The sequence below is a fragment of the Geospiza fortis genome, unplaced genomic scaffold (genome assembly GCF_000277835.1).
Source record: "Geospiza fortis unplaced genomic scaffold, GeoFor_1.0 scaffold11, whole genome shotgun sequence".
Classification (NCBI taxonomy): domain Eukaryota; kingdom Metazoa; phylum Chordata; class Aves; order Passeriformes; family Thraupidae; genus Geospiza; species Geospiza fortis.
Window position 1 is genome coordinate 4,812,332 of NW_005054304.1, and position 12,932 is coordinate 4,825,263.

The 12,932-nt window shown below is 45.6% G+C and overlaps 1 protein-coding gene across 1 annotated transcript in view; it reads right to left on the bottom strand.

Moving 5' to 3' along the window:
- The window catches only part of RASGEF1B (RasGEF domain family member 1B), a 26,996-nt gene extending 14,093 nt beyond the window's left edge, over nt 1–12,903 (bottom strand). Inside the window, exons 1-2 of the mRNA XM_031066480.1 lie at nt 12,774–12,903; nt 613–795 (exon numbers count right to left, since the gene is read on the bottom strand). Of these exons, the coding sequence (XP_030922340.1) occupies nt 613–789 (177 nt within the window). The 5' untranslated portion in view covers nt 790–795; nt 12,774–12,903. The remainder of the gene's footprint in view (nt 1–612; nt 796–12,773) is intronic.
- Between the last annotated feature and the right edge of the window lie 29 nt (nt 12,904–12,932).

A 12,932-nucleotide genomic window follows, 5' to 3' on the forward strand; every position in this document is an offset into this window, starting at 1 on the left:
CCAGTTATCCCCAGCTGCCCTTTCCTGCCACCTTTTGGTACCATTCTTTTTTATCTTCTTTTCCAAGAATTACAGAAAGTGTCTCAATGCGTGGATGTGCCCACACAGGTCAAAAATTCTCAGCTGACAAACCTCCTGTTGTCACATCCAGCCTCTGCTGATCCTAAATAGTGTGGTATTAGTTCAACATTTTGGTTGCTTATTGCAAGTATGTCGACCTCAGATGAACAATGGGAAATACGCACTAAAACCATTTGGTTTTGCAATAAATACTTTCATTCTGTCACAACGGTGGTCATGCCTCTCTTCAGCTTGCCGGGCAGCATTTTTGAGGGTCAATGGTACACACAGTCCATCAAGCAATAAGCCAGTCTAGGTGTGTGCTTTATAAATGAGTCACCAGGGTTGCTCACCTTACAACGGGAGTAATAAAGCTTTAGGCTTCCTAGGCTGGGTGAGTTATTGCAGGATGCACTCAGGTAAGGCACATGTTATCACTGCTGGTCAGCCACCTGAACCCCTTCTCCATGCCATGGATGGGACACAATCTGCTCTTTCTGCACACGTTTCCCTTCAGGAGACACATCAGGCCTGGCCACACAGTTAACTTACATCAGGATAGTAATCCACATTGGGCACCAAGTGCTGGATCAGAGCTTCCAGAGACCCCGACAGGAGATTGTTGTCGTGGTAATAGAGCCCTCCACAGTTGTCCTCTTTAGTCTGATACAGATTCCTGTTGTAGCTGCTGCTGTCAAACATGGCTGCAAAGGGAGGTGTCTGTGGCATCTTGCCCTGAGGAGACACACAAAAGAGATAAGGGATCATTCAGGGAAGGTACAATGTAAGGGGTTTTCTATCTTCCAGAGATAATGCAGCACTAGAAAAAAAACTCACTGTCATGCCATGGGTTACTTGCACACAGTAAAGATGGCACTGTTTTCAAGCCTGTGCAGACTCTCAGGAAAGGGCCAACACAGGCTTTCACCACTGCCAGTCACAATTGCCAGGCGCTTCTTTCCTATCTTGCTGTTTCTTTACTAAATGATAGATAAGATGTCCAGGCTAAGAGTTAGAAGGAGGTACAAAAATCCTAATAGGCTTTGGGAACTCTGACTTTCTATAAAGCTTTTGGGGATGTGGCACAATATTCACTTTCGTCAAATCCTGAAAGCAGCTCCCTAAGAGCAGCACTCAGAAGGGGAAGCAGGCTCAGGCTGTCCCAGGCTGACACACCCCCCAGTGCCAGTGCAGAAGGAGAGAGACTGAAGTGAAGCCCTGGAAAGGTTATGTGACAGGACAGTCTCCTTTATGCAACACGACAGCCATGTAACCGCAATCCCAAACCTCCCATTTCCCAACTCCACCCTGGTAAATTGGTGCTTGGTTTTCCCAATAACACTGTGACAGGTGTGACCCAGGCTAAAGCCTGATGCTTCAGTGCATCTGCCTCCACCTACCCTCTGAGTGGCTCTACAGAAATTTGGAAAAACTTGCCTGGGCATAGTTGCTTACCACTGTTGTTCAAGTTCACCAATGATATAAAAGATGAGACCAGATTCAGAGTTTTATTAAACCTTCTCCCCAAATTCTGTGAAAATATCCAGCCCTGTGTTTCCCAGCTTTAGGAAAAATAAAGCAATTACTCATCAGTCTGCATCTCAGTGCCTGTGGAATCAAATGTCTTTCCAAGGAAAAGATCAGTCAGTGCTGCAGGCTGTTTAGTCACTCAGAGCAGTGGGTGGGCAGCAAGGGGGCCATGACCACTCAGGAGCTCTTCTGGTAATGCAATATCTAAAAAGGCCAGAAGATAAAATCTCTGATTGCTTGAGTGTTGAGTTATAAACTCCTTCCTTCTCCCTCCTTCCCTGCTCTCTGGGAGTAGCAGTTCTTGTCAGTTTAAGGAACTTAGGTTTTATAGCCTCAATGGGAAGCTAAGTTTGTGCCCAGTTTTAACCCCAAACATGCCAGTTTTAACTCTACTGCAGCAGTTACTTATGGGAACCCAGGAAATTCCTCTGGCTGCCCTGGAGGGCCTGAGCCCCTGCCCAGGGGGCTCAGAGACCTTGGCACAGAGCCCAAGCCCCCTGTGCCTTTGATTTAGCCCTTGGAAAAAACAATTACCAACCTTTTCATGAAGAATTACAAGCCATGACAGTTTAAGTAGAATGATAGTGAATGTATCACAGGGTGTAAACATAGATTTTTTGGGGTTTTTAGAATGGGGGTTCAGGGGGCAAGATGGAGGAATCTGGGCGTGTCCAGCCTTTCTCCTTCTTCTTCTTGGCCTCCATCTTCTGCTGTGATGTTGGCACTTTTAGATTGGTTTAGAGTAGAAGCTCACTGCCTAACACAGCTGATAGGTTTTGGAAAGTAATTGTAAATATTGTACACATAGTTTTTAGCATAAAAAGATAACACTGCCCTGGAGGCAGGCACAGGGCCTCCGACTTCTTGCTGAGCGGACCTCGGCAGGCCAGGAGAAAGAATTTTATAAATAAGAAACAATAAGCAACCTTGAGAATGAGAACTGAAGAGTTCTGACTCCTTCTTCGACCTCTGGGCTGGGAAAAGAGGCTTTCTAATGTATCTCGGGGTCATTCTGACCAGCTAGAGAACCCGAGAGTTACTGGGTGCTGATGGGCATTCAGGGAGAGACAGACAAACTGCAAAAGGGGACGGCACTCTGTTTCCAACCCTACCCACAACTTCAAGGCAAGGGAGATCAAACTGAGAACACAATATCCACAGGCTGCTGTGCTCATGTGTCGACATGTGCATGAAAAAAGCATTAATGCCTCTGAGCCATCATTGTAAGAGCAGATGCTGTTTCTTTTCTCTCCATTGTATCAAATCCTATTCGGGGAAAAGGGTCTTTAAAGCCACAGGCCTCAGTGAGCACCAGCCTGTGAAGGCACCCCGTTTTGAGAACAACTAGTGATGTGACAGCCTGGAGATAAATAGAGTGCTGCCATCTGTGTGCTCCCCAGCCCACAATAAAGCACTTTTCAGAGTGAGCTCGGTGCAGATGAGAAGCTATTAAGTTATTAGCCAGATTCCTTAGCTCGGACTTGGAGCACCACACAGACTTGCTGCTGCTGCTGGCAGTGTGTCCAGACAATGCAGACATTCAAACCAGCACAAGCCTGAGTGGTTCAGTAAATAAACAGCAAAAGAAAGCCAAAAACAAAGGCAGAGAAGGACAGTGAAGAGAGCCTCCTGGCCTACAGGACCTGCTCTAATTCCACCTTGAGAGGTGCCAAAAGATATCTGCATCAAAATGGGAAAGACTGAAAAGTCTCAGCGTCTGAAAAGTGACATCAGACACTCTATGCAGCTGTTCAACCAGCATTTCAATTCCATTCAGCCCAATGAACTGGGAGAAGAACAAAGTAAATACACATGTCACAGTGTAAAGTGCAGGACTGAACTTAACTGGGTTCCTGTGCAAGGGGGTTCAAATTACTGGGCAGGTGAGGTGCAAGCCTACCACGGCCATGCTGTGCAGCAATAAAGCATCCTGATGCATAAAGACTCCTGGTCCTTCAGGTTCTTTGCAAGGCTAACCCAGTTTAAGGAACAAAACTTTACTGAGGAGCTGACAGAAACCTTCTGCAGCGTTTCCTAGGTTTTCATATCGTGCATGTAAAGCCACAGACTTGAACCCACTCCAAAATATTCTTCGGCCCACTGAGACTGAAACATGTCCTGTCTGCACCAAAATTCAGATTTTTTTTCAGCTACTGTAGTGCAGTTTATTCAGTCAAAATGCAAGTGGTAGTGAACAGTGTGTAAACACTGCAACCCACCAAACATTTGCAGCACTGTGGCAATACCCCACAGGGAAGGGAGAAAGGCTAGTCTGCATCTGCAAAACAACTTGACATCAATATTAGCACTTGTAAAAAACCAAGGCGAGTAGATCAACCCAGATCTCATACTAACCAAACCAGCCTGATTCAGAGTGAAACTGGAATCTGCAGGGGATTTAGCCAGACTAGCCAGTAATTAGTTTTGATTTCATGCAATCCTCACAACACAAATCAGGCAGGTTGAAGATACAGTCTCCTAGGGCCTCATCAACAGGAAAGAAAAAATCATCAGGCCATTAATTTGTAACAATGAAGTAAAATTCTCAAAAGTCTGTCCCCAGAGGGTACATATTGTCTCACTTGTTTGCTGTCTATTTCTGGAAGCTGCTTGACAGAGATGCTCAGTCCTGCTTCAGTGAGACACCGAGTTGTGGCGATGCTCTGTGTGGTCAGAACTGGGTTTCACTTGGAAGTGAGAAGGACACAGGACACGTTCCCCATGTGATGAAAAGGGCTGATAGCAAAGTGTGACAGAGATAAATATAGCATAGCCAACGGCGTGATTCATACAACACATGTGCTTTTCCAGCATGACTCCTTTATTATCTTGAGTTTGACTACTCTGCTGTATTTTATTTGGAGGTGGAGGCACAAAGCAGCATGCTTAATTCTAATTAGCAGCTTCTTTAGCTAAAGCTTCAGCCGAACCCTGCCTTCAGAATAACTTGAGTGGAACTGAAATTTGGTTGCAGAGCAGATAATGGTCCACAAATCTGTGGCATATAGAGCAGAGGTATCTTGGAACATAAAAATACTGTTGACAAAGCACAGCAGGGCAAGATCTGACAAGCAGGAACTGGGAAAAAAGACAAGAAATATTATTCCAATGAAAAATGTTCTGGGAATTAAAAACTGGAACTTTTTAACTGGGCTTTGGAAATATTTGGCTAGCAATCACATGGAAACCCATTTATCTCTTCTGTCTTTTTTTTTTCCCAAGAATGAAAAGTGGGGGATTTTTGTTTTGCTTTGTTTTGTTGGTTTTTTTAATTAAAGATCTGACTTGAAGGAAAGAACAATGAAATAATTCCCTGGCTTTACCAGTGATGCTCTCCTGTGACAGAGAGAAGTCAAAAACTTTGCACTGTGGAAAGAGGAATACAGCATTTTTTTTCTGCATTTAGTATCATTATGGAGAAAAGGAGACCTTGGGCACTTGGGTCCATATTCTGCCTGTGAGTGGCCTCTGACAAGAAAGAAGCTTCAACCTTCCCAGTAACAGCACTGTAAATAGGAAGTCAGAGCCAAAGACGATGTGCTCAAACCCCCACCATCTCCTGCAGGAGCCAAGTTGCAGTTTGGCAAAACGAAAGGAATCACATGTGGCTTCCAAGGCTGCCAAGTGCTTTTCCAAACCTTTATGTTAAAAAAAAAAAAAAAATCTGTTTTCTACTACAAACAGTGGAAGGTTGCAGTGGTTTGTTTTAATTCATATTAAAGAGCTCAGGCTGCACATCAGATTCATTAAACAAACCCAATAATATGAGCAGCTGGTGTCCTTCACAGAAGCACCCACTGAAAAGTTCAGTAGTAGCCATGAAAGGTGCCTTTAAAGCCACTGCCAAGCATTTTCAGCTCCTCTGTTAGGTACAGTTTTCTCCCACACTATATCCCTCAGGCAGAGGAATGGTATGGGTCCCAAGGCACACCTCCCCTTAAAAGATGCAAACTTCAGAAACGAAATTACATCCCCTCAGAGCTGTTCCCCATACAATCCGAAACTCTTAACCACATTGAACGGGTGATTACCATCCAACATTGTTATTAATGATGCCATCATAAAACTGAGGTATGGCAAAACAAAAGACTGACTTCCCGCAGGAGCCAAGCTCCAGAGAGGGCCCTCATTATCCCTGCTCTTTCTTTTGTTAGCAAAACATGCCTACAGAAGCCCTTACTGGTCCTTAGCTTTCTTAACCTCATCCCTAACCTCCTGTACAATTTCCCCATATTCCTCCAGACTTACCCCCCCTCCTCGTCTCCCTAGCCTGTCTTCCATGAAAAGCCAAGAACCTTCCATTGCAATGCTCCAGCCACTGATGCCAGTGACTTCACACCCATGCAGGCATGTGCATGTCTCTAACTCTCCTTGCTTGTTCCCCATGCCATGTGTGTTTGTGCAGAGGTATCTGAGCCAGGCCCTGGATAAAGCTGACTGGAGCAGCTGGAATCCTTCTGCAGTGCTCGGGGCATCCACCCAGGCCGCCCAAAACAAAAGAATACCTGACACAGGGGCCGCCCATGGCATTCCACACAGCCCTTCCTGGTGTGTGTGCTTCACTCACAAAGCTTTTTTGGTTTTTTTAGCACTGAAAGGTAAAGGGAAATTTTACAGCTCAAGCTACTGAGAAGATAAGAAACCTGAAAAACTCCCTGATGGGTGTTGCATGCGTCTTACTTGCAGAAATTAAGATCACAGAACTGTCCCAGCTCAAGCCTTCTTGCTTCCACTCTTTGTGATGAATTTGCCATACAGTTCTCAGAGCGTGACTTCAGCACCAACCCTGAGTTATAGCTCCTTCCTAGAATTACTTATTAAGTGTATCTTTTAAGAGGCAGAGTACAGAATATTTTTTCATACTCACATAGGACATGAAAAGGGCAGTGGTATTGGCTTTTTCCAGACTGAAATGAAGAGGAAAATTAAGAACCTCTCATAAGGAATCCAGCCCAGAGGAAGAGGACCAAAACTATCCATGCTGGACAATGCCATAACAATAGAAAATACACCTTGCACAGTTGCTGGTGGGGCAAGAAAAGACCTGAGGTGCATGTAAGAAACCTGACTCAGCCTTAAAGCACTCTTTTGTTTTCACTAAAACAGCAGAGGAGGAACAATTTTGTAAAGTTTTCCAAAAATCACCCAGGCAACAATAAGCTGCAAAGGAAAATGAAAAACGCTAGTAAGCAAAGAATAAAACAGGAACAGAATTTCAAGTAGAGGCATTTTCCTCCTGAATGTGCATTTTTCTTGGGTCTATAAATAGACCCAGCTGATGATCTGGGAAGGTCAGATGCAGCACTGCTGACTGATCACTCACGTATGAGAACTTTGGCACAGTAATTAAGTGAATCCTGAATGACTCGAAATTAAAGTCCTTGGATACTGAACAGCAAAGGTGTGATGGGTATGAATACATTTGTGGGTTTACTTGGGAGTATTAGGAACATCGTGGGGCACTTAAGAATGGCTTGAATTTCTCCAAATCTGCAAGCATAGAAAAAGGGAAGGAAACAAACAAGTTCCTCTCTGTTGCTGATGTGCTGTAAATCCATGTCCCCTGCTTAAGCCCCACAACTCAGCTCCCCTTCTATCCTTTCCCATCCTCCTCTTCAGTGGGGCAGGAAGAGAGAGAGAGAGTCTAATGATGCTGAAAGTGGCTGTGACAGCACTGCTGCAGTGCCAGAGGAGCACATGCAGCCAGACTGCATCACGGCAAAAATCCCAGCTGCAGGAAAATTACTCAGTCCAGGGCGAGGACAGGACATGTGTTCCTCCCAAACAAAACACATGATACAATTTGTCCATGTTGCTGGACACACAAAAGCAACAGCCTTGAAACACATGACACTAAAAGGATGCCACACCTATAACATATAATTTCTTAAAGCACTTGTCTCTTACCATGACCACAGTGCTGCTGAGATTTCTGTCTGTAGGTTAAAAAACTGAAGAGACTACAATTATTTAAAAAGAAATGAAGCATGCTCCATTACTGACTGATTAGTCTTTTTGTTAAGTTCATTTTGAAGTTATTTTTAATTTTATGGGTAATTTCTTCATCTGGATGCTGTTCTTTTATCATTTGAATGCAAAACAAGGCTTTTCCCATGTAAGTGTGGGGATTTTGTACCTTGTACATCTTTTTCCTAATACCAGTTTCAGAAGAGAAGTTTAAAACATGAATAAACAGGGTAAGTATATAATATAAAATGACATGATGAATTAGCACAGCAGTAATCAAATGTCAGAAGGCACAAAAGATTCTAGAAAAGTTCAGTCCATTGCATTCTCCATAGTGACTCTTTAAAACTTGAGGGATTTACATAATGAATGAAAAGGAAAAAGATGCACAAGAGTCTCAGGCCAGCCAAAGGATTCAATGAAACACCTCCCATGTTAAAATACAGAAAACACATATAGCTACTCTTTTCTACCAAAATTTCTGAGCAGACAGCTGGACTGGAAGCAAGAATGCTACAAAAGCCTTCCAGTTCTTTACCTTACTGAAGCAGGGTGGGGATTTTAGAAGCAAAGCATTCCCCTTATTGGACCCAGCGAAGCACAGAACAGTTCTGCCATTTGTTCTTAAATATTAGAGCCTTAAAACATTAAAATCCCACCTCTCTATTCAGCCAGCTGCAGACTGGTTTGTGAGGGCTGCCATCCACCAGCAGGATGCAGAAGAGCTCCAGAGCCTGGAGGAGTTCACCAGTCTGGCTCCCACACTGCTGAGAGGCAGATGGGATGCTGCTCCTCGCTCAGCTGATGGGCTGCTGCAGTTCTGAGGTCAGGAGTTTGAAGGCGAGGGAACAGCAGTGATGTTTTATTCCAAAACATCACACTGTAAACTAGTGATTCAGCAGCTGATTCACGGAGGCTGAGATGTCCAGGAATGGGGTGTGGGGTGGGGTGGACAGATGGGGCCTGTGATGCCACCTATGCTATGCTACCCCCCTAGTGAATCAGAACTCTGACATGAGTCCTGTAGCTCTGTATCTACAGAGTTCTGCACTCTGCATCTTTCTGTAGCATGCTTTGTGCCTCCTGCTTACTTCAAACTGACAAAACTGAAATTTGATGCTCTCAACAGAGATGGGAGCAGTTTCCCCTACACCACCACCAGGAGAGAATCACTGTGGTATTAGACTTTCACTAACCTTGGGGCGTGTGATCCATTCCATGTGACAGGAATGTGAACCCTGGGATGTGACAGGGATGTAATCCTCGCCCACCCCAGGTGATACAAGCCAGAAGATCCACCTTCTCTGTGTGCATGGGCAGCAGCTAAGCATGGTTCTGGACCATTTCAGAGCGATAACTGGCTTCATTAAGAGCTGTTCACATATCCATCCACAGAAAAGAGAATTATTATGGCATTATTTCAGTGCTTAGACCTGGCACCTGGTAGTTTGGACCTGCTTCTGACTCTACTACAAGCTCCTCACGTGGCTTTAGTCAGTTTCTCATGAGTGCATTCCTCTGCTTGACAGTACAAAGAGGGATAAGTATGGGGTTATTTCCTTTTATTAAGCACTAAGATCTTTTTTCAAAAGGTGTTCAGAAGGTGTATTTTATATTACTGCCAGGAGCACGGTACTAGCCTTAAGCATGAAGCTCTCTTGACATGGTTCCTTCTTCAACCTCATCAAAGCAAGATATCTTCTGAATCCCAAAAAGTCTTTGGAGACACCCATGCTTAGCCTTTTGGTGCTACCTACAGTACACTTCAAAAGAAAACACCTTTCCCTTTTGTAATCATAATAGGCAGCCAAGTTATAATTTACAACAGCGAGCTGTTGTAGTGTTAAATAACAGTATTAAATTTCATTTAACTGTTTCTACCTAAAACCTCATTGCCAGATGTCTCTGTCATTTGGATGATGCAGAAAAATTGCTGGTTTTAGGGCAAACAATTCATGTGATCTTTTTTCCCCCATCACTGAGTCCTTATGTCTCCATGAGCAGTATGGAATTTTTACTGACACTTCAATATACAGCAGGTTGAAAGCAGTATATTCACATTTTCTGCAGCAGAAATATTTCAGTAAAGTATTAACTGATCACCCCACCATCACAACAGCAACAACAAAAATATATTTTCCAATGCCTAGATTGAAGATAAAAATGGATGGTTGCACTTTGTCAGCTAAGGGAGGAAGTACAGCTCCATATCTGCACCAGCTACACTGGCCTCTCACCCATTGGTATCTGGGCTGGGTATCAGCCAGAGGCTTCTAGCACAGAGCTGGGTCTGAGGTACAGAGGACTTGTAAACAGTCGTCTGCAATCAGCTTGCCTGAATCCTTGGGGAATCAAAGAGAAGCGTCTTATAGCCAAAATGACTGAAAATATCTTTTCCCCCAGTCTGGGCAGGGCCACAGCAGCCTGGTTTGTGCCAGCCTCCGAGACCAGCAGCAGTTCCCGTGCCCGACTCAGGGTGGACCCCAGGGCTTGGCAATCGATGGCCAAACGCTCCTTGCCCTGAAACAATTACAGCTATTAAGTCACCACCCAGTAAGTACGACATTGAGCAAATGGACACCACGCTGGGCTGTGAAAAGATCATTACAAACGTGGCCTAACAGCGTCTGAACCCCAGCAGGATGTTTAAGGGAGGATCAGCTCCAGTCCTGATGGACAAGTACTGTCAGTTCAGCATGCTACATTCATGCAGAAAGCACCTGGCCTTGTATCAATGAGAGCAATTACCTCCGAGAATACCCCACTCCCCAGTCTGACTCAAGCTTATTTATCCTCTTACTCCTCATGAACCCGAAGGTCTCACAGCTCCCAAGCTCCTCTCTGCAGGTGTGTTACCTGGCATTTCTGGCCCTAATGCCAGGTGTGACCAGAAGCAGGCAGAGTACCTGATCCCATGGGAGGGGCAGGTGACCCAGGGAACATTTTATTCTGGGAGAAGATGAATTTTGATGAATCAAACCCAAAATAGCCAGAATGCATGGATCTGAGTCATTCGGTGCTATTCTGGAGCCGCCTAGGGAGAGCGAGCTGGATTGTTGTCATGATCCTGCACATTTTCTATTTAAAAATATAGCCATACTAAATGCCACCCCTTCAGGTTCCTCAAAGTAGCAATTTAGTTTCTTAATACTACTTACAGCAGCTAGAACAGAGGAGAAATTAGCAACAGCTTTTAGCTGGAGTCTTTGCCTCCCATTTGTAAATCAATGTATTGTCTTGATGTGGCTGCAAAATGCTCTCTGGAAGCTTTGTTTACAAGGTCATTTTCTATCAAAGTGTTTATTAGATGATGTGGCTCAGTCCCTCATACCCATGCCAAGCAAAGGGCGCTTGTCAGTGCTTGCAGAGTACACCTGTGTGTTTACTAACATTTGGAAAAAATCCTTAAGTATGTGCAATCACGGATTGTGCCTCCTCCCCTGAAATCAGGCAATCTATCCCAAACAGCCCTTGGGATATGTCAGCAGAGCCTTACAGCGATGTACAGCACAGACTGGCAATATCATCCACACACAGCTCCTTCCTGCCTTCACCCCAAGAAAACCTCACTTTTTAAGACCCAGTTGGAAAAGTAAAGCCCCACATTGTCAGCTTTTCCAGTTCATATTCCTTCACTGACCACTGCTCCAGGGCTGAGCTGTGCCTGTCACTCCTGTCAAAGTGTGCCAGCAGCTCACCCCACAGACCGGGAGCAGGCACGGCGACCCTGCACACCCCCAGGAATGTTTGGATAACCCACACAGCCGGAGCACAGGCAACAACACACAGAGCTGTCCCCCAAAACCTCGGCAGAAAGAAACCACAAAGAATGCAAACCAACAGGGATTCAGCGCACCATACAAAAAAAGCCTTTTACTCAGCGCGCGGCACAGCTGTGAGCTTAACCCCTGCTAAATCAGTAATTTCTTTCCTCTTTTACAAAGATCTAACAAATCCTACAGTGGTGTGTTTCAGTCCTGCTGTTCAAAGGAGTGATATCCCCACTGCTTATCCAAAATCAGAGCTTGGTCTCAGCTTATCCAAAATCAGAGCTTGGTCTCAGCTCTCTCCGGTACAGCTCATCAGTTCGCTACTTGTCTTGAGTATATTTAGCATTGATTTTCAGCTGATTAACAGCCTCTCTCCAAGGCATCTCATTTGGAAGCCCTAAGATAAGCCTGAGGAAGCCGTACTTCAAAAAGCTCTTCTCAGCTTTCAAAATAAAGAGACAGCCTGGAGACCCAGTCCTGCCTGCCCAAGTCCCAGTTTGTCACAGATGGCACAGATGACATCTCAGCCCACCAAGGCGCTAATCTCACTGAAAGCAGCCCCCTCAACATTCCTGGCTTAGAAATAGCTGCCCGAGGTACAGAGCACCTCTTTGTTCCCGGCTCTTTTGATTTTTCAGGCCATTCTTGCCCTTTGAGAGGAGCCAGCCCTCCTCCGCTCTGCTCAGGAGAACTCCTCTGGAAGAGTTCCTCATCCCCCTGTGCTGTATTTAGCTTTACGCACGGGCAGACTGGGAGGCACTGCTTGTTAGGGCTGCCTTAGCCTACAGGCCGGACTGACGCACTGGTCTTGGGTTATTTAACACTGATTTGGGGTCATTTAACATTGATGTGGGGTCACTTACCAGCCCTCACTCTCCTCGTACCCCTGAACTGCTGCCACCCCACACAGCGCAGGAGCCTGAAGTTTTAGCACACTCACACTCGGCAGATGCCCAAAGAAACACACACACATACACACAGACACATCCCGCCCACACCCCCATTTTACTCAGCCCTACAAACACAATCTGGTAAATCAGTGCTTTTTTATCCTTCCCACCCAAGACAACCAGCGATCAGTTGAACTGACGGGAGTAAAGAAAAGCAGGGAAAGCTTCTCCAAGGAGTATAGCCACGGGATTAAAAAAAAAATCATATCGTGCAGTTTTAGGACTCTATTCTATCTTACTACAGGGAAGGGGACAAGGAGTAGGACCCATCACTGCTGGGCTGAAGTCTCTTCCTTGCCCAATACGCTGATACCCCCCAAAAAGTAGCTCTGTCCGTACAGAACTGGGTAGCCAGGAAGGAGATTAAACACCAGGAGGAATGAGACCGTCCTGCCGGAGCTGGCAAAGAAGACAGAGATGGATAGATACATGGATGGATGGATGGAGGAATGGATGGACGGACCGACAAGACGCACCGCAGACTCGCGGACTGTACCTGGAAGTGGCAGGCGCTCCCGGTCCCAGACGCTGCTTTATGCCTCTCACGCACACATCATCCACGACACGCACAGGACAGCACGGCTCGGCTCCGCACGGACTGTGCCGGCGGCGGGCGGAGCGCCGGGAAGCGCCGGGAAGCGCCGCTCCCGCCCCG